Source organism: Pyxicephalus adspersus, chromosome 8 (genome assembly GCF_032062135.1).
Source record: "Pyxicephalus adspersus chromosome 8, UCB_Pads_2.0, whole genome shotgun sequence".
Taxonomy (NCBI): Eukaryota; Metazoa; Chordata; class Amphibia; order Anura; family Pyxicephalidae; genus Pyxicephalus; species Pyxicephalus adspersus.
The window spans coordinates 62,942,852-62,964,645 of record NC_092865.1 but is presented as its reverse complement, the minus strand read 5'-3'; the positions used below and the strand labels follow the sequence as shown (position 1 = coordinate 62,964,645).

The 21,794-nt window shown below is 36.6% G+C and overlaps 1 protein-coding gene across 3 annotated transcripts in view; it reads left to right on the top strand.

The window, feature by feature from the left end:
* The window catches only part of CACNA2D3 (calcium voltage-gated channel auxiliary subunit alpha2delta 3), a 547,059-nt gene extending 527,923 nt beyond the window's left edge, over positions 1 to 19,136 (top strand). For all 3 annotated transcript variants that reach the window (XM_072420933.1, XM_072420932.1, XM_072420934.1), the window contains 3 exons: positions 16,802 to 16,917; positions 18,364 to 18,443; positions 18,726 to 19,136. In XM_072420933.1, coding sequence (XP_072277034.1) covers positions 16,802 to 16,917; positions 18,364 to 18,443; positions 18,726 to 18,818 — 289 coding nt within the window. In that variant the 3' untranslated portion in view covers positions 18,819 to 19,136. The remainder of the gene's footprint in view (positions 1 to 16,801; positions 16,918 to 18,363; positions 18,444 to 18,725) is intronic.
* The last annotated feature ends 2,658 nt before the right edge of the window (positions 19,137 to 21,794 follow it).

The window sequence follows — 21,794 nt, the reverse complement described above, 5'->3', positions numbered from 1 at the left end:
ATGGTGGACAGTTTGGGACAGCTGTTTACTCTCAAAATAATACAAAAACTGTAGTAAGTGTTGTAAAATCCTAAAGTGTAACTAAAAGCAAAACAAAACATCTACCAATAACACTCAAAGTAAAAAATTATACTTATGAGCTTACATACACATCTCTTTCATAGAAAATAGCACCTGTAAAATGTTGGCCATAATGCAACTGATATTTACTATAAACATCATGTGAACTTTAAATTTTGATAAAGAGCAAATTGCTGAGAAATCGCCTTAAAAGCAAGGCTGCCATGGCCTGAACTATTGGAATATTTATAGATTGTAGGGTCAGAGACATATTAGGAAAGAATTAAGTCTTACACAAAGTAACAGTATTGGCTTTCCCAATCTATTTGGTTAATATTAATAGGCACATAAAAGCCAACGCATTTGTATTGTTTGTATCAACATGGTCTCTATCTGACTCCAAATTCATACAAGTATATCCTTCCTTATGAGTTTCCAAGCTCAATTGTACTGTGCTACTGGTAAATTGTAGGGGTATGAAAGGTCTTGTATGGATTCCCCGGGAATCCGCTGGGCTTAGTCTCCTGCCAAAGTGGCCTTCTGGATGACCAAGCTATCTGTAAGGTCAATTTTCTCTCCGGTTTAAAAAAAAATCCCTCAAACATTGAAAAGTTTGTATTGGGGCTGTTTATATTCTCTTTTTTTACTGTGATCAAGGCTAAAATTATGTTTTATTACTTAGATAAATACAACATATAATCACTTTTAGATGGAGCTTTACCGTTTCAGAGTCAGAAAATAAACAGTTACTGCTGTGCCCTCCTTTTGGAACTTTGGTTATTCTGTATAGGTGTTGTATTCATAATATTATATTATTATAATATATTTATTATATTCATGGGCTCCTTGAGCATCTGCTGGGCTTAGCGTCCTGCCAAAGTGGCCTTTATTAAAGAGTCGGAAAGTAAACAGTTACTGTTGTTTTTTTCTTTTAGAACTCTGTTAATTCTGTACAGGTGTGGTATTCATAATATTATAATATAATATAATTATAATATCCATTTAATTTTTTTTTTCCCTAGTGTGCACCAAACAAGATTTTAATAATGCCAAAATGCTGGGTGCTTGGTCAACAATGGTACTATTTAAATTCAAATAACAAAAAGCCAGGACTTTTAAAGTAAAACTTTAATAAATTTTTTATACAGACCAACATAACCAATGTTTTGAAGCCCCTTTATTAAGTGGTATAGAGCCCTTAGTACCAGTGGCCCCAGACATCATTTTCTTTGGTAGCTTTTTTGTTGTTATTTGGTTATGTGATATCCCTGTTCAAGCAAGTTTAATGGGCAGTCACGCTAAAGTTTATTTTAATTACACATTTAGCTAATTAATAAAGAACAGCTTTCTAAAGCAAACACCTAAGCTACATTATTCTATATCTGACATAATATACAACTGTGGTGATATTGTTCTCTGTTCCATTACATAGCAGGTTGACCTGCTTATCTCTCACATGTTAGAAACTGAAACTTGAAAAGCAGGTAAGAGACAGACTAAACAGTATTAAATGTGGGTTGCAGGTTGATTCTTTTAGATTGCTTTCAGCATAAATGTCAGCACTTAGGCAAGAACCCACTCGGCTCTAATTAGTTTTTCATGACAGATCCATGTTAAGTTTATAAACATCAAGCGCAAATGAGCAATACATGAGCCAGTGTATTTATATAGTATGTCAGCTGTATTATATAGTTCCCACAAAGAGCTGGTCAGTGAATAGCTGGTCTTTATCCTTTCCACTTTCATGTGTTCTCCTATTTAGAATGCAAGTGATCATTTATGCAGTCAGTAAATTCCAGTCTACTTATGTCCCTCTGTCTAGCTGTCAGCCTAAATTTGTTTTTGGTGCAATCCGCCAGGGTAAACTGAATACCGAGAATAACTCATAAAATCAAAAAAATTGTGGCATTGGTCATAGCAACCTGATTCCCAATATAGTTTTTCCAGTGCATGTTATATAAGGTAAGATAACACTACACAGCTTGCCAACACTATCCTACTTAGAGTAATATAGCAGTCAAAAATTTGCCTACCTGTGTCGTACTTCTGTTTTTCATCTAGCAGTGCTGTAGTTGTACCAGTTCACCCCAATCCCTTTTGTTAGAATGATTTGGGAACAGCCTTTGCTTACCTATCTGTCAGTACTAGCAAGTATCTTCAGGCTACCTATACAATTTAACAAACTGAAAAGTTGGCATTTAGTGAATAGTGAAGAAGCATACAACGACCCCAACCCTCACCCCTATCATCCCCAGTAATATGGCTTCAATGGATTAGGAATAGCTGAAATCAAGCTCTGTTGACTGGTTATTATTTTGAGTTCATTTGGGTTCCTTTGATTTCTATTGCTAAACATTTTTTTCAGAAAACATAGTTGTGGTCTTGCCGATCCAACAACATTAATACTTTTTGACTCGTTAAAACAAGCTCGTAAATTAGGAATTCTGCTTTCTTTTATCTACTTATCTACATGTTTGTTGGTTCTAAAAGTATTTAGATCAGATCCAACCAGCCTTTTATGAAATAGTTTAGGCTTTGTATTTTTTTCTTTTTTACTACTACTTATCTTTAAATATATATTTGTGTTGCACAAGTGTACTTGTGGGATGTGCCAAAGGTTGCGACAGTCTACACCAGGTGCTGTGTTGTATCAACTGCTTCCAAAGCCTACATGACAGTGCTCTGGTCTACCCTTCCTACCCCAAATGTGTGGGAAGAGAGGTGATGGGTGCTAGAGGGTTCAGGCCAACCAGATGCCACCATATCCTGGTCACATTTACCCCCCGTCTTCCCAAACACCCCACAGGCACCTTCTAGATCTACACTCAAGTCACTGGTTTTAAGAGTAATATGATTAAGAGTAATCCTTCCATTGATAAGAATGGAAGGAAATTATTCAAGTTAGGAACCAGGAGTTATATTAAAAGAGTTTCCAAGGTTTAAATACATAAATAGACAATGCCATTGCAGATTGAGAATCTTCTTTCATGAGTCTTGTTTACCTGCAAACTAATCTCACTTGCAAGAAGAATAAAAAGTCCCTCCTGCATACTTAATGTTGACTTGTCACTGCACCCACACTACGCCTGCATCAAATGGTGTTTATGGGATAGACTTTGTGTGATCCACCTGTGTCTCTACCTCTGGCATTTTCCAGCAGACCGAACTCTTGATACCAGGTGATTGGTCAGGATATATGACGTCAGTTTTATCTAGGCTGTTGTCTTCTCCCCAAACACATAAACCAATCCAAGGCCAAAAACCCGCTTGAGACCTTAAGAACCCATAGCACAAAGACACATAATATATGGCAAAATGTTTCAATTAAATTACAGTACAATATTACATTTGCCAGTATTTGTTGTTAAGCTTTAGGTAACCTTTACCTTCTTGCCTCCTTTTCCTCTTGGTAAACTGCATAACTAATATCATTCTCCATATTTGACCCATATGCACCTTTCAAAAGCCTGACCACATGACCTTTATTTGAGATTCAATAGACTTGTTTTATTTTTCCCTTCTTCCTTTCCACAGCAGCCAAGAAGCCTTGCTGCTGGAATATTTGACATATTTTTTGTTATACTATACTGTATATGAACAATGACTGGTAGCAATTACAAAGATACATTCTGCCAACACTAGCGTGTTATATCAAAGACAAGCCTCTTTAAATTAAGCAACGTATAATTGTATGCTTATTTAGAACATTTTTCGGGCAGCGATTTGCTAAGCCTTTCTGTAAGTCTTTGCATTTATTTCATTTGGACATTTTGGCAAAGGGTGTCAGTTGATTTAAAATGTGTAAATAAACACACAGCTCACTACAGCATGGAATATTCCAGTTTTGCATATGTAGCTGATTTGTTTTAGAAATAAGAAACAACTTTCTTTGTAAAAGTAAGAGGCGCATGATAAATAATGCTCCTAATGTACACTACATGGGCCAGAAGTTCCTTTTTATCTTGTTCAATGTGTGGTCCTTATGTGGATTCCCACTTTTCCACACATAAAATAAAGTGCCTTTTTCCTAATACCTAATACTTTTCTTATATCTTTTGTATTAATTTGATTAAATTATGCACACCTATGGTGAACCATTTAGCCATGCTATGAAAATTCAAGTATTTACATATACACATATTTTTTTTATCATCTTATTGACTATTGCAGGTTATACAATAATGCCAAATTAAATTCTATTTTTTGTTATAGTGCACATGGGTTTATACATACAAATGGAGGGCATGTTCAAACATATACAGATTGATTGCTAAAAGCAATATGTATGCAGTGGTATAACTATTAGTAGAAGAGATTACTAGCATAAAAAAAGGAAACATGTAATAATATCTTGAGGGGTAGTGGGATAATTGAGTATTGCTATAAGTGTGGGCTGAAGCATGGAAATGAACATTTTTTATATTATTAATATTATTTTATTATTGTTACACAGTATTAATATAGCGCCATCATACTACGCAGTGTTGTACAATGTCCATAGTCATGTCACTAGCTGTCCCTCAAAGTAGCCCACGATCTAAAGTCCCTAACATAGTCATATTTATTTCATTTAGACATTTATTATACAGTTATTTACAGGGCTTGATTTATTAAAACTTTCCAAAACTCAAAAAGTTAGAATATAATGGGAGAACCTGGATAATCCAGCAAACTTGAAATGGATCAGGTACAGAATTGAAAGCATTTAACAACTAATAGCAAACGATTTTCAAGAAATCTATTCCAGGTTTGCTTGATTATTATTATTATTATTATTATTATTATTAAACAGGATTTATATAGCGCCAACATATTACGCAGCGCTGTACATTAAATAGGGATTGCAAATGACAGACTAATACAGACAGTGATACAGGAGGAGAGGACCCTGCCCCGAAGAGCTTACAATCTAGTAGGTGGGGAAATTTCACACACAATAGGATGGGAGATATGTAGTGTGGGAAGTAGTGATGGTTTCAAATGACAGAAGAAGCCGGGTAGGCAAGTTTGAAAAAATGGGTTTTGAGTGCTTGATAACCCAGATTCACCAGTCTTGGAGAACTTTGATAAATCAGGCCCAATGTGTTTATGTGAGCTATAAAACAAGATTTATTATCCCCACCTGACCTCTTTATGTAAACCCCTGTGTGACAAGTCAAGTATGAGGATGATTGTAGTTCCCAAATTCAGAAATTTTTGGAATTCCAACTTTTTACATTGAAGTCAACAGGAAATTTGGAATTCTATTTCGTTTTTGTGGTTAAAACAATGAGAAAAGTTTCAGTATTAGGCCAAAGTTATCTGAGCATCGTTTAATGCCTTTTTTTTTATTACACTGAAAAAATGTCATAGATGTTAAAAAATAATTTAATTAATACTGTTAAGGACCCATTGACATGAAAAATTTCTGCCATTGAAACAATCTTTCCTGGACCAATAATGCTGTACACACATTGCTCTTTGGCTCTATGGGGAGGGGAGGACAAGTGGGACGCAGCCTACTGCATCCCCCTCAATATAACATCGGGGTACTGCAGTACACACTTCAAATTTTTGACCCAGACTCAGTCAAAACCAAAGCAAATAAAATTGGAGTTTCATTTTCGAACTCGCCAGAGCAAAGCTGAAACATGGAATTAGGAAAAACTCGGCAGCTCATCCTTAGTAGAGTGTGATTTGTAAATGGGTTGGAGCATAGCTAGGAATTGTGCTTAGAATATTCCACATGGAAGTCCCCAGGAAAAACACCACCAGGGAGGGGGCTGTTGCAGAATAAGTTTTCCAAAATTCTGCAAAAAAAAAAAAAAAAAGGCATAAAATAGGTGTTGTGGGCAAGATCAGCCAGAAGTTTAGCTTTAAGCCTTCTGCTTTTCTGAAAAAAGTTATCGGAATAACATCTTTTCCAGTAAGAGATCATTTCAGCTTCATGTCTTCAATCAGTCAGTGCAAATATATGCATTTTCTAATGTAACATAAAAAGTTTGGTGTCCTCACCTCCTAATGTTTACTCCATGCCTAGTCTAGTGAATGTAAATTCAGCAGCTGGATGGGAAATTATCATGTCACACTAGCAAACACATGAATATGACAGACTTTGTCACGTTTAATTTTTTTCGGGCAAACCTCCAGTGATCCCACAACTAAAATTACGGACGTAGGTGAAAAACTTGACTGTCTCTGAAGAGACTATGCCACTGTTTGGCAATGATTGGAGCTCTGAAGTGAACACGGAAATAACCTTTTCATTATTTGTAAAGTCAAACAAGACTGTTCAAATTTTTAGTCCTAGATTATGTCTTACAGAACTCTTGATAGTGTCTGCATAATGTATGTGTGTTCCTGTTAAAGCTGGCAGGAATCCTTCTATGGTAAATGCAAAAATGATAGTTAGGAATCTCATTTATGTTTGGGAAGCAGTTTATTTCTGAGAAGCGGTAAGTTCGTTAATAATCCCTCTGGATATGAAATAATTATCCCATATTTCTACAAGATCCCTTCTTACTAAAAGACACAGTTACAAGCGTTTAACACAGAAGTCTGCAAACATGAAGGTAGCATTAATCGTCTGTACCTCCAAATACCTAATATGTAAAAAGGAATCACTACCATAACAATTCCAACAGAAATCACCACCAAACCAACTAAACACTGAATATAATTGTAGGCAACCATGAAACCTTAAACATACCCAACTATTCGACACCTCAACACCTGAACATCTAGTGTTTCAACTCTCTTTTTACCTACCACTTTATTATAAGTAACCATGATCCAATACCAGCTTTGGTCTCTAAATCCCCTGAAGAAGCATTTGAGCGAAATGCGTTGGGTATTGAGACCAAATTTTTTAAGGTTACTATGACTCTGTGTGATATGTCAAACACGGGTCCACTAGACAATAACTAGCAAGGATGATTATGTTTAGTGGAGGAATTAGCATAGAAGGTCTAATTAAGGTATGTCTAATTCTTAGAAGTAAAATATATGTGTTTTTAAGCTACTATTGCCTAAAAAAAAGCTTGTCTTTTCTCCTCTCCCTTATTTGAATAAATAAAATATATATATATTTTAGGATTTTTTTACATTAAATTTAGAATAGGTTTGTTTTGGTAAGGAAACCAATATGACCCAGCAAAACAAAAATTACCTAAAAGGCTAGCCTGTGGGTTGGTGCTGTGAGTATTGGGGTACAGGATGTAATTAACTGTTCAGATTTCTCTAGAGCGTCTACTGGTGCTGCTGTTGAATTTCAGACCAGGTTGCAAACCCCAGTAGGTGTAGTTTTGTAAGAGTAGTCAAAAGTTTGGAAAGTTTACAAGAGTAAGTTGAGGTGCAGTCAGGCCATAGCAGTTGGAATTCAATGGGGGAACTATAGGAGTTCAGCAATCCAGACAAAAGAACCAGGGGTCAAATGGATTAGAAGTCTGAAAAATGTGATGGTCAGCAATAGGGGGGCAGAAATCCAGGCAAGGTAGCAAGGAACAGTTGGAGGTGTGATCAGAAGCAGGTGATGGCTAGCATGGGCAATCAGAAGGAAAGCAAGACAGAATCAAGGTATCAGATGGAAAGGGGTTGTCAGGGCAAGGGTTGGTGATTTTCGAGAAAGAGACTGGGGTGACCAGGAAGTTTAAATTCCTCCCTAGTACTCACCTCAATGAGGGTGATGATGTGCAATCAGTGGACATAGAAACAAGCCAGTGGCACAGCAAGGCAAACAGCTATGTACATGGCCAGCATCAACCAACCTGCTTCCTGTGGACAACAGTACACCTGGACTGAGTGTCATTCACAGGTCATTACACGAGCACTGCTTAGTGTAGGACAGCGGTCGGCAAACTCCGGCCTAAGGCCTCCCTGGTCGGCCTAATCCCAGCTGTCAGGGGGCGGCAACCCACAGCTCCTAAACCACATGCAGGGGTAAGGGGACATTCCCTCTCCTCCGTATGAATTGCGGAGGATAGGGATTTCCTTTCAGGGGCGTTCCTGGTGGGGGCGGAGCCATCAGCACGGGACTCGAGAAGGAAACCGGCCTAGTGTGCCTTCTTGACCTTCTAAAATGGCCTAGTAGCCAAACAAAGTTTGCTGACCCCTGGTGTAGGAGAATGGATCCCCACCATTCCTATATTGGGAGAAATACAGAACATCGCAGAGGGCTGCAGAAAATAAGTTAAATTTGAACAAGGGGGATAAGAGAAAGACCTAGCAGTTTTTGCAGGAATTAGGGTAAAATATTTAAAATGAGACACAGATAGCAAATACAATTTTAAATAAAACCTTTCAATTTCTAAATCTTACTTTATTTAGTTCCAATGACATCCATCACCCTTTCCTCAAATTTTCTGTATGCAATGAAGGCACATCAAGGCTGGTGGGAAGAGCTGCTAGGGTGTTGTACATGGTTTTCTGAAAGGTAAAAATTGTGATAATGCCCACATATGATGCTGAGCCTCCATGCTTGAAAGAACTGAAATGCAATGGCCATTTGTTCATGAATCTTTTAAGATCCTGGCACAGCATTGTCTGCCCTGACTATAGTGTGACTTTAGTATCATGGACAACACTTATGAAACCTGACAATTTAATTCTTTATATATTTTTTTATATGTTATATCTTTATATTTCAGTTTCACATATTTTCAGTTTGCCATTTCTATACTAAAAACAAAAGTTAGAAATCTGCTTATTCTCAGCCCTAATTGCCAGCCTCAAGAGGGCAGCAGAATTGTTTTATTCCTGTAATATTTCTGAACAAGAAAGGTTTTTTTTCTGTAAATTCTTTAAATTGAGAGATGCATAATTTAATGTTTGCACGATAATTATATAAGGAAATATGCACAGCTATTTCCAAATAAAGACCTTTTTACAGGGTTTCCTTAAAACAGGATGTTAAATGTCGCTTCCATCTACAATTACAATGTGGATAATTAATGTTGCAGACATTGCAGTCGGCAGTGAAAGCTTTTATCTGAGAGGCTAGGTGTCCTGTGTTTAGACTGGGTGGCTTGTTCACGTAATCAATAAAGAGAATCAATGATGTGTTATACTTGCGGATATGTTATTATTTGGAAGGCTTTCCTTGTGACTTAGTTACATTCTGTTCCTTTCTTCTTGTATAACTAACATTAGATCATGTGTATATACTGTGAGGGGCACATGAGCATGATCTAAGGGTCTATGTTTAATCCGGCCAGTACCATCTGTGATCATAGAACGCTCATTACCATCCATCAGGAAGGTGGTGTCCAGCAATGTGTTTTAGAGAAGTAATCTCTGTGATAATATTGAAAAGACCTATGTGTGATAAGCCAAATATCATTAACCCCTTCATTATTTAAGTTGTATTATCAAAGAAGAAAAAAAAAATCTAAAGACAGTCACTAGGTGATACACAAAATGTATAAAGTGAACAAAAATAAATCTTTACTTTTCCTGAATGAGCAAAGGCCACTTATGTGTCTCATACTATCCCCTCCCAGACACTGTAGCTTACTGTGGGATGGTTTCATCAACAGAAGCAGTGCTGTCAATCTAGAATGCAGCGAGCTAGATGTGGCCAACTGTTGTTTGATAATCTAAAAGCTTGTGAAATAGCAGTGATGATGCTTATAGCCCACCCTGCAACCTTTTTTTGGAGGAAGAAGTGTATTTTTTCTACGAAACGCGTCGGGGATAACTATACAATGTGGAAAGATTAACAAAATGTGATGTGTTTGTATGGTTTTAGAGGTTTTTTATTCTTAATGTATATTTATTTATAAAAAAAAAAATTGTTTTGCTAACAAAAAAAAAGATGTATGTCCTTAAAAAAATCCTGTCTTTTCTTGTTACAACTAAAATTTTGCATATTTAATCAGAGTTTGCATAAAAAAGTTCTTTTAGATATTTACTTTAAAAACTAAACACTGCAGCTTTTGTGCACAAATTCTGTGATCTAGATGTACAATAGACTAGTAGAACTCTCAAACAGGACATGACCCAAATGAGTTTGGAAATTCTCGATTTTGCTTGTTTTTTGTTTGCTGGTTCAACTAGTTGATCTATAGCAGATTCTTGATCAACAACACAAATTAACTGTCTGTTTATTAACTAGAACTAGAGTAATCAATTGCAATGCCCTAGTACAAGATCAAATACAAAATACATTCAATTAGATGTATTTTTTTCAAACAAAATGTAATGCTTCTGTCTGTGCATTTTTAGCAGGTGGGCAAGTAAAATGCAGAACATGCTTGGCAGATTTATTTTGTTATAAAGGTATATTAAGGTATGGATTTTAAATGTTCTCATAATGAAAGGCCAGGAAATGTCTGTTGGAGAAATTGATCAACTACCTATGTGATGGACAGTTGGAGCATTTGCAGAGAATAATAAGAATATATCATAAAAATATTATAAGAATAATAAATACTAGTGTTAAAACAGATGTCTTACTAATTATTGGCATTATTACAAGACAATACATTGCATATTGAGACATAACATATGACTTGTTAGTCAACTCTATGTCATTTGATGGCTGCCAAAAATCAATATCTTGGGTGAATTTTTAGCATAGGCATTAGTATACAGTGGTTCGTCACACGTAGATAATAAATAGTAAATGTTTCTAAAGAGTTAGTCCACTCGGCCTTTACTGACTTTGGAAGAAGTTCACATTTAGGTTTCCAGGGCGGATCTCAGATTAGTTTATATACGAATGTTAAACAAAAAAAATGGAATGCGGTGAAACTTGTTAGCGCTGATGGAAAAAGAATGAAACTTAGGCTTTGGTTTTCTCATTGTGCTGCCACAGCGTGCCCTGGCTACACACAGAAAAGTAACCAAAAAAATCATAAAAATAATGTACAACTAAGTTGAACACAGACGTAAAAATAACAGAGTGTAATTACAAAGCGTCCAGTGTTGCGGGATGATCATAGCTTAGAAGTTGGGTCTGGTTTCATCCTTAGAGACTTAGGTTCAAGCAAATCCAAGCTTAGGTTAATGCAATATGAATTTGTTGGTCACATTAAAACCAAGCGGACATGTGCCTACATTGGAAAAGTACTGCATTGTTTGGCCCCTCGTAGTATGTTTATGCAAGCCCAAAATTCAACCATCGAGAGTATTGAAGGTCACATAGATGTTGTGTTTGGAAGCCACACCAATATTTCTGCGTAAGTCATTTGCTGTTACTGACAAAGGGAAAAAGTTACGATATCTTCCACAAGTTTAAATAATACAAAAAATATTAGTTACTTGTCCATAAAAAAACATTTGTTACTTTTTCTTCATATCCTTATTTTATCAATAATTAATCCTAACTAGCACTGCTAATCAAATACGTTTTGTTTTTTGCTTTCATTGAGGTTATGGTTTTGGCCCTACTAATGGGAAATAGAATATACTAATATGGATGTATTGACATCTATATATAATATATATATAAGGTGTTATTAAAATATTGATATACTGGCTTCCCCCCAAACTCAACGCCCTCTAGCTCTCCTAAAGAAGAATAGAAGCTTCCCAGAATAACAGATGTAACCAGAGAAAAACAAATAGTTCCAGTGGACACTGCACAATGGGTTTTAATATGCTTTTTAAACATTTGGTATTGGTGGGTTGGATATTTAGATGTTTTATTCCACATCTCTGAAACTGGTTTGATCGGAAAACGGTCTGTAGATCTATGAAATTGTGCTCCCTTCCAATTAGCATGATCCTTGCATACAACACACCTGATTGGCTTAAAGTTCTGCTCCCCCTTTCCCTTTCTGATCTTTGCAGTAAGGGTGATTTCAAGACTTCAATTGAGACTTTTAACTTTAAAATAAAAAGTCCTCTCTGAGAGCAAGCACCAATTTATGTTGCTCACTTGATTAGTAAAGAATAAATCCTCTATGCTCCTCTTTGAAACTTATTTCATATTTATTTACTGGAGCTTGACTTTCCTGAGGTCTGGCTATGGCTACGGACGTGCAAATATTTGCATATTCTTAACAAGCTGTAAATCAGCTTTAAAACAAGCCATTGGCCTCTATGGTTGTAGATACCACATCAGAATAGTGGCTATAGTGCAAATCAACACTCCATGGCCTCTAGTTTTTGCTGTTAGGTTCCTAAAGCCGGAAACCGATTACTATTAGTAACCCAGTAACAAGACTGGACATCATAGTAATGCAAGACAAATGGCTGAGGGTCAATAAGGAAAGAGAGACAATTTCCGAGACTCATCACATTACATATATGTAATTTTACTTCCAGAGTTCTTTATTCCTTCATCTACCTTTACATCAATTATTATTTTTAAATACCAATATAAAGGATAAAATACATCTCAAAAGGGTTAATTGGCCATTTTCTGATTTGCACAGTCTAGGTTTCTCATCTTAGAAGGTTGGGAGATGTGGTATGGAGAACACACTGCTGTTGTGGTGTCCATCTCAGAGGGGATAATGGTATCCCTGCAACTGACAATTCGAGGAGTAAGGGCACTGTACCCAGCAGTGAAGATCTGTATGTACAGTCCAAAAATGACAGAACAATAGGTATTTGGCACACTATTCAATAAACATATCTCAAGGCATATGGAAGTACAGCAAACATTGACAGCCACAGCAGAAATCTGGAACCTTTTATTACAAATATATGTGTTACTGGCAATCAGTAAATGATATCTTGGTGAATGTGTGCCATTTTGCCATTCCAGGCCATAGCCATTTTTGACTACCTATAAACCCAACTATGGTGCAGATTATTGGTGTACTTTGTAGTCATTGACAGGGCAGGTAATACTCAAATGTGTATTGTAAATATTTTTATTTTCCTTCTGCTTTAAATTGCTGGTCGTTACACACCTATATACCCCTAAAGTTGTTAAAAAGTCTCTACAGCTAAAAGGCTCTTTATACAGAATTAGCTATTTGCTGTCTAGTTTGATTGCTCCAACCCCATGACTACTTATAGGAGTCTGCATTTCTGACTATATTAGTGTATTACTGTATATAAGTTTCATGTTACAGTGTTAAAATACATTTTTATATCTAAGCCACAGAAAACCCTTCTTCTTTTCTCTACAACCTAAAATTCTTTTTCCGTAATCTCTAGGGGTGGCCAACCAATAAGACCCAATACGAGTGGAGTTTAACAATACTAAACACTAATACTCAAACGTGATAAAAATGGCCAACTGGCCAAGGCTTGGGCAACTCAGAAAACAATTTTAACTTATAGTGAATTAAAAATTCAGACAGCAGTATGTATCTGTATCAGTTTATCATTGTCTATGGCTACTTATCCAAAACTATCCCTTTAAACGCTTTAACCTAAAATGAAGGTTGTTGGATGAAACAAAAAAAATATCCTGTTAAAAACAAAAGGATTAATTAGACTCTTGTTTGATAAGAAAACACTTTGTTAAAGACTTTCTGTCACTGACATTGGTTAATTATGTGTGTGAAAGGTCAGTAAGATGTTTGAAGTATCTTATCTCCAAACATGTTATTATAATAATTTTATGGATGCAGTCAACAAATACCTTTCAAAAGGAAGGACTGGTTAATATCAAATTTTGGCTGAGCAGACCAAACTTTTTTTTTTTTAATTGAATAGTTTGGATTTATTTATAACGCTGTGAGGTATTTTCAAGGCAATGAAAATTGCCTGGAAAAAAAGAAATTATTTTTCTTTCCCTTGAATGGCCTCTTCTCACCCACATCGAAATCCACAAAACCATACATGCTGCAAGCACGGTGATGTCAGCTTGGCTAGCTGGGTATAGCGCTGTAACATATAGTTCTTCTTTCTGTCATAGAAATTCACCTATTTGTTTTCTGCACAAGATGAAGGGATTTTAACACAATAAATAATCCTAATTGAATCAATTAACTTTATTTAGGGATTGCAGAAATGCTTCCTTTAAAGGAAAACATTCCAAAAAGACTTCTTCCCTGGCCAGAATCCTGAATCAATGGTTTAAAGAGACCCTGTCGCTAAAAGGTTATTTTAGATTATGTGAAGAAGTAAGTACACCCAAGGATAATAATTGTTTAAATAAATCATCAAACATTTAAACAATGCCTAAAGGTTATAAATGTAAATAACAGTACAGAAAATATTTGCTTTTTCATACAAAAAAAAAATTATACTGTGGAAAAAAGTAAGTACACCCCTGGCCTCAGATTTCTTGTAATGGTTTAACATAAATGCCCACCAATCTCTGATTTGGACAGCTTGAAATTGTTCATTTATAAGTAAAATTCATTTAGTTGCAAGATCTTGGTGGAGGGTTTCTTGGCATGAAATGCCTATTTCAAAATCTTGCACATTTCAGTGGGATTAAAATCAGGGCATTGACTAGGCTAGTCCATAAATCTTCTTTTTGAGCCATTTTAATAATATTACACAATATTTATACAGCGCCAACATATTACACAGCGCTTTACAAAGTCCATAATCATGTTACTAGCTGTCCCTCAAAGGGGCTGACAATCTAATGTCCCAGTCATATGTCTTTTAATACAGTCTAGGGTCAATTTTTGGGGAAAGCCAATTAACCTAACTGCATGTTTTTGGAATGTGGGAGGAAACCGGAGTACCTAGAGGAAACCCACAAACATGGGGAGAACCTGCAAACTCCATGCAGATAGTGTCCTGGCTGGGATTTAAGCCTGGGACCTAGCGCTGCAAATGGCAGAGTGCTAACCACTGAGCCACCATGCTGCTTAGTGAATTTGCTTGTATGTTTGAGATCATCGCTACATTCATCTAACTTCAAATTCATAAAGCACGCTTTAAGAGGATGCAAACGTCATAGTTGACTTGCCTACTGCAAGCTGCCTACCCCCTGAAGCAGCAAAGTAACTCCAATGCCAAATGCATTTTGTTTTTTTTAAATAAATGCAAGGATAAATAACAAATGTTATCCAGGCTACAAAAAAAGTCTGGGGGAACACGGTTCCTAGTTAGAATGAGAGATTTGTGCAGTACAGAAAGCTTTGGGAATACTCACCTCTCCATTCCCATTCTAAATATTGCAATACAAAGGATTGCAGCAAGCTAATACAAGGGGCAGGTTCTGGACCTAGCTTATGAACTGTATAAGAAAAAAAAAACAATGCATTTTGTAATTACAGTACTTAATTATAATATATCTAAGTTGATCATCCTGCACAGAAGGTTCTCTTTAAGGCATGTCCTGATACAACTTTATAATACTTTGTTCCTGTTCTTTAACCGTGATCCAGAATTTCAACTGACTTCTGATGGAGACTACGAGTGGCCAACTAAGCACGCTTTTTGTAGGCACCATCAGCCTGGGAAATGCCATGCAGTCATCCCTGGAGTACATATGTATATGAAGAGGCTGCATGTCATTGAAAAGTGAAAACAAGAATTTTTAATATTTACCTAGACTCCTGTTTAAAAGTTATCTAAAGTTTCATGAGCATCCATAAAATAGATATTCGGTACCTGAAAAGTGAAAACTGTTTCTGTATTTTTGTATCGTTCAGCCTTTCTATTTGTCAGACAGCTTCCCCTTAATTTTTAGGCATTACAGCAAATAATAAATTGCTGCAGCAAGGTTCTGTGTCTTAGAGTCGGCAGGTACATTTGTTTGTGATTTAAATCTGCTTACCAAGTGCCACTTGAGCCTGCCAAATCAATCTAATAAAATGACTGTGAAAGCTCAAAATTTGCAAATTGCAACACGCAGTGCCAGAAAAATAAGCACACAAGGATTGCTATCACTTATTCAAATTGAAAAGCCTCCGGGCTGGGATTTTCTTCTTATTTATTTATTTCTGTAACCTTCTGCATCTATCGCCTGCTTTTTGGCTTCCAGTGCAGAATTTGCAGGTGGGTAAGGCAGACATTAATATAAAATACTGAATGCAATCAGCCATTATTGCATTGTTTCCAGTTTATTTATCCAGCAGTGGTTCTTGTCTGAATTACTGGCTAGGAGGAAAACAATTACATTTCTTTATCAAGATCATCTTTTATTTTATAACTGATGGTATGTATTACTTAAGAGTTACTCATAAGGTGTAATAATATAGTGCAATTATAATGATAGCTCGTGTCAATGAATCACAGAGCAGCTTTTATAAGCTTGGGGTATTTTGTCTAATAAAAGCTAATTACTGTTTGGAATTGCAATAATATTTTCTTATTTTTTCATCAATGTGATTAAGGAAAATATTTAAAAAAGTAAAATATTTTATAAACTATTGTGAACAGGCAAATATTTTGCATAATCATAGCATAATCCACCCCTTAGTAAAGGGGGCTGTTACCTCCAGAACCGTATTTCTTCATAGCCAAACCAGACCAGGGGGGCAAAGCTTCCATGGGGGCCATGAAACAACCCACATATGTAATGACCGTATCCAGACTGCCACCCTGCTTGAATGAACTATCCATCTGGACCTTTCTAATTTCTACTTGCACAGTTTGTGTATTTATCTTTTTGTGATTTGTTCTAGCTATACAGAGGTAGAATATAGAAAATATTACTTCACATTCTAGCATTAATCTTTAGTTTGTTTAGTGTAGCATGTTGTCCTATTTTTGTCAGTGGTATTCCAAGGCTAACCAGATAAATATGGTAGGAGGACAACAGTTAAGTTAATATGCCTCAAGAGACAGGACGTAAAATCTTTGCTTAGTCCATTGATGGGGAATTGCCAGATGAGTTGCAATTTTTTTATGCTTTATTGGTGTTTATGTATTTACCCTGTAACTTTTTTTGTTTTAGGTCATTTGTGATCCAGCAGATCCCTAGCAGTAATCTCTTTATGGTCGTGGTGGACAACGTCTGCAGTTGCAGTTCTGTCGCTCCAATCACCATGACGCCTATTGAAATTAGATATATCCTTTATTATCAGGACACTCAAGTACCTATTTATTGTTCCTATTGATACTACTCTAAGTTAGAGTCTGAACCCCCTGGTGAAATGATACTCCAAGATTGCTTTTTATGCTCAAGTTTGTACTGACTTAAAACCAGTGTCCCCAATTGGATATACCTGGGTAAGTGTAAAATTATTTATAAAATATGGCTTGACTTGCTTCTGAGACGTTTGGTAGGAAACCAGTCGATCTGTGCCTAAACAACCACAGATATTAAGTGTTTTTAAAAAAAAAACCTACACTATGAAAGCTGTGCCTAAAAACTAGTCACCCGCTTCCCTGTAAGTTGCCTGAACCTTATCTTTTCACCATTATTGGCTTATTATGCCTTGTTCTGCACTCTGGTAGAGGAGCAGGGCTTTTCTTCCTGATATCAGTGCTTCCCCCATAATAACAGGTGATCTGATGACTGGTTCAGGAACCACCCAATCCTCTGAATAAATCAGACAGAAGCAGTGAGATCCTTACACTTCAGGTCTTCTGGTACTACTTCCTCTCCAGCATGGAGAAGAGTAAGGAAGCGGTACCTTGGATCATAAAAATGTGGTGGTCCGCGGCTCTGGCTGATGCACCCCCCAGTGGAGTCAGAAGAAGAACCCCGCTGGTGGGGTGCACCAGCCAGAGCCACGGACCATGTCTCCTGTATAGATCGAAGGCTCAGGGCAGTAGGCGGGTTGTGTCTCTCCCATCCCAGGCTCAGACCTGCAGCGGGTTCTGGCATCATAACATCACTCAGTGGGAAGTTTCCTCTCCTTTGAGTGACACACGGTTCCCCACGCATGTGCGGTCCGCAGCCTGTATGTTTAGTGGTCCGTAGGTCTGAAAAGGTTGGTGACCACTGACTTGGATGATCTTCCACTGTGAATATACAGCCATATGAGGTTGCAGGCACAGGAACTTCACTGCTATTTTTCAGGACAAATTTAATGCAAAATATTAACACTCTGAAATGTCCCTTATAGGGTTTTATGTTTTTATTAAATAATTATGTAAATTACCACTACTTCCTCAGAAGGAACTTCTCCTCTGTCATTCTCTTTACTCATTTGGCAGAACATAATTTGCAGAAAAGTTGTAGACATCATAGAACTATGTCTATTAGCATGCATGCACAGCCAAGATCTATCAAGCAACCAGTGAAAACTAAAACATAGCACTGGGTAGGTAAAGTACTTATGAACCTACACGGGTGATACCTGATAAGTGTACATCTCTATTAGGCTTTTATGCTGACTGGAACATTTGCTCCGCAGTGTTATATTCACCATACATTTGAAGGCTTTACAATGCCTTGGTCCTATAGCTGGCCCTATGACTTCTGTGTAATATTGAATGCTGATGTTGATGCACATAATACGTTTAATAGTTTTGTTATACAACTATCTCTCCTTAACTTCAATGTACATAATGAATCCCTGAAATGTGAACGTTTAAAATCTCAAAAGATACGGAGACGCCCAGAATCTTGTCATGGATTTCATCCAGAGGTAAGTGTCATCTACTATATCAGGGTTTGTAAAGGCATTTGCTCACACAAGATTTATATTCTTTATGGCTATTGAGAAATGTATTAGTATTAAAGTTTGTAATAATTGCCAGAGTTCACAGAGTGGGGTGGGTTGCAAATTCTCATATTACATACATATGTTATCATATGGACAGTAAATATAAACATTTAATAAAAATTCTATCTTAACACCCCAGTTTAGAGCTCTATATTTAACGGTGCTTAAACAATTTTTTTCTAATATATCCATTTTTTTATTTAGGAGAATGCCAGAGAATGTGGTGGAGCCTTTGGCCTGTCATCCCAGCCCATGACAATGCTGCTATCTCTTCTATTGGTCTTTGTCTCCAGGTGACCATGACTGCACTTGACTCCATGGCATGCCACATATCTGGATAAACTGTGAACTGAGAGGAATGGTGCAATATAGAAGATACAAAACAAAGTAGTCTAAACATCAGCATTTCATGACTTTAAAACTGTTGAGAAGATGAAAAACTCTCAAAGACATGCGAGTGAGATTATTCTTCAAAATCCGCAAATCATGCAGCTGTGAAAGCCTCATTCAGTTGTCATACTTCATTACTACAGGACAGCAGACACTGGTGATCATCATTTTAAGCTTTGCCTCATCAAAATAATTTAAAATGGTGTACTTTTTAAATAAAGTATATTAAAATCATAATTTGTTTGTCATTTATTGTTAAATAGCATGTACAATCTATAACAAGAAACAAAACCAGTAGAAAAAGACTGGAAACCCTGTTTGGTTTTTATGGCCCCATGCAGAACTATGCTATGCTATCATGGCAGTACTAGGAATATTAGATTGTAGGAGATCTGGGTGTGACATGGACAAGATTATACTGTACTGAGTACAGGTGACTTGTGAGTTCCAGGGGCCACACTTTTATTGGAAACTCTTTTTTTTTTTGCCTGCTTGGTAAATTTGTAGAAAGTTAAATATCATTCTACTACTATTTCACAGTTGCTTTTAGGATTGAGAAACTCTGCCCATATTGAGCAATTTTGTGAATCTTGCTAGAAGTTTGAGTTCTGCGCCAAACCCTTTTAAATATATAGGAGGTAAATGCATTCTATTTGTAGGGCTAAGCAACATACAAAAGACATGAAAAGTGTGTACCAAAGCCAACATAATATTAATAAAACAGTGTTTCCTACATGGAATTTTTATTAGTTTGTTCATCAGCTTGCTTTGACCCCATCTTTTTATAGAAATGGATCTGTGTTATCAATTTTTTTTAATTATAGTAGATAGTAGCTCAGTTGGCCAGGTGCAAATACTACATACTGCATTACAACCTTTAAACATTTGGCCAAACGTTTGGGATCCAAAAACCTTGTGAATCCTGGAAATACTCTCTAAACCCTTGGTAGCTGCAAATACAAAACCCCATACCTAGTAATTTATATTTTTAGAACTATAACTTATGTTGTTTTAATGGCGGTTGGTTAAAAAACATCCTAGTTCATTCCACACTGATCTGTCCCAAATCTTTTGATGATGCCTGAAGATGATGAACGTGTGAAAATGGCTTTTGGTTTTGCTCCTTAGACAGAAATATTTAATGGGAAATATTAATACTGAAGATAATTTAATTGTGTGGAATAACAAGTGCTTATTGTGATGCTTCTGTTGGCCTTTGTAGACTTTTACCTCTAAGCACAACGAGCTCTATTTATTAAAGCTCTGCAAGGCTGGAGAGGATACATTTTCATTAGTGAAGTTGGGTGATCCAGAAAACCTGAAATGTATCTGGTTCAGGATTCAGCAATTGGTAGCAAAAAGCAAAGGATTTGAAGAAATCTATTCCAGGTTTGCTGGATCACCCAGCTTCACTGATGAAAGTATATCTTCTCCAGCCTTGGAGAGCTTTAAAAATCAGGCCCGATGTATGTGTTTATTTTTGCACTCATTTTCTTTTACTTTTAATTACTGTTCTGCTTTTAGAGTACAACTGTACTTTTGCATTGAAACCAGAATGAGTACCCCCACCTACCTGGTGTACCAAAAATCAGACTTCATATGCAGCATGGTAGATATTTTCACTGCCCAATCTTTACTTGTACTTTGCATTGTTTTCTAACCAGTATGCTACAAAGCACAGGTAGAGCTACAAGCTTCCTAAATATGAATTTGGTACTTGCTGGATCTAAAGTAATGTCCGACTAATGTCCGAATACTACTAGATAAGGCAAAAAAAGTAGAAAGACCTCTGCAGGTTTTTATTTTTAATACAGCTTTATTTTAATGTCTAGTATAGGATACATATTTTGTTGTATTATACAGCAAGTATACTCCAACACAACATGGTTGGAATGATAGCATACCAACCAGCCATCTCAAGACCCCAGCATGCTACATAACTAAAGAGTGTGCTTCTTTAAAGTTAAGTCTGCTATCACCCTACCCTTATCTTAGAATGCTTGATTTGGCCTCATGGCTTGCAAACACAGGACAATGTAAGGCCACCTTCACCCTTTAGCAAAAATCTGTAACCCTGTTGGGAAGACTTCCCCTTAGGACAGAAAAGTGGGCTAAAATAAATATGCATATTTAGTAGATATGAAAAAGGGTTGAACTTTGTCCTTTGTCCCTATACCTACAATGGCCTCTATTTTTTGTATGGCTGTTAGCAGAAAGTTAGGGAAAGACTCCCCAGTGTGGGCACAGACAGAAACAAAAAAAACTATAAGAAAATGTTAACTCTCTCCAAGATCTCTCTCTCTTACATATATATATATATATATATATATATATATATGTATATATATATATATATATAGAGAGAGAGAGAGGGAGAGAGAGAGAGAGAGAGAGAGAGAGAGAGAAACAAATGAGTGACTAGTGACACAAGTATTCTTATTCACTCTCTTGAGACCCTCATTAGCCCTAGAAAGTTCTAATTGCAAGACAAGTGAAGAATCTTTAAAATCCAGATCTGTATCCCCAGACAGCTGGTAGTATTTTGGTATATGTTGATTGCTTTATATTTTACAGAGGTGTGGTCCTGGTCAAATGTCAGTGTTAGTTCAGATGCCACTACCTCAATCCAATACCGCATGGTTTACCATTTAGTTATGCCCCTGTTCAGCCTTGGGAGCCTAGTAGGGCCATTCCAGCACATGGTTGTCCCCCCATGTACTCCACGTTTCACAGCAAAAGCCTATGTAGTTGTACATGGAAAGATATGTGGCCAGAGGATGTTTTAGCTGCTGGATGGATGCCTGCACAGGAACGACTGGACAAAAGTTAGGTGGTTAACTAACAAGACTTTAATGTTCTGATTAAAATATTCTAAAATAGACC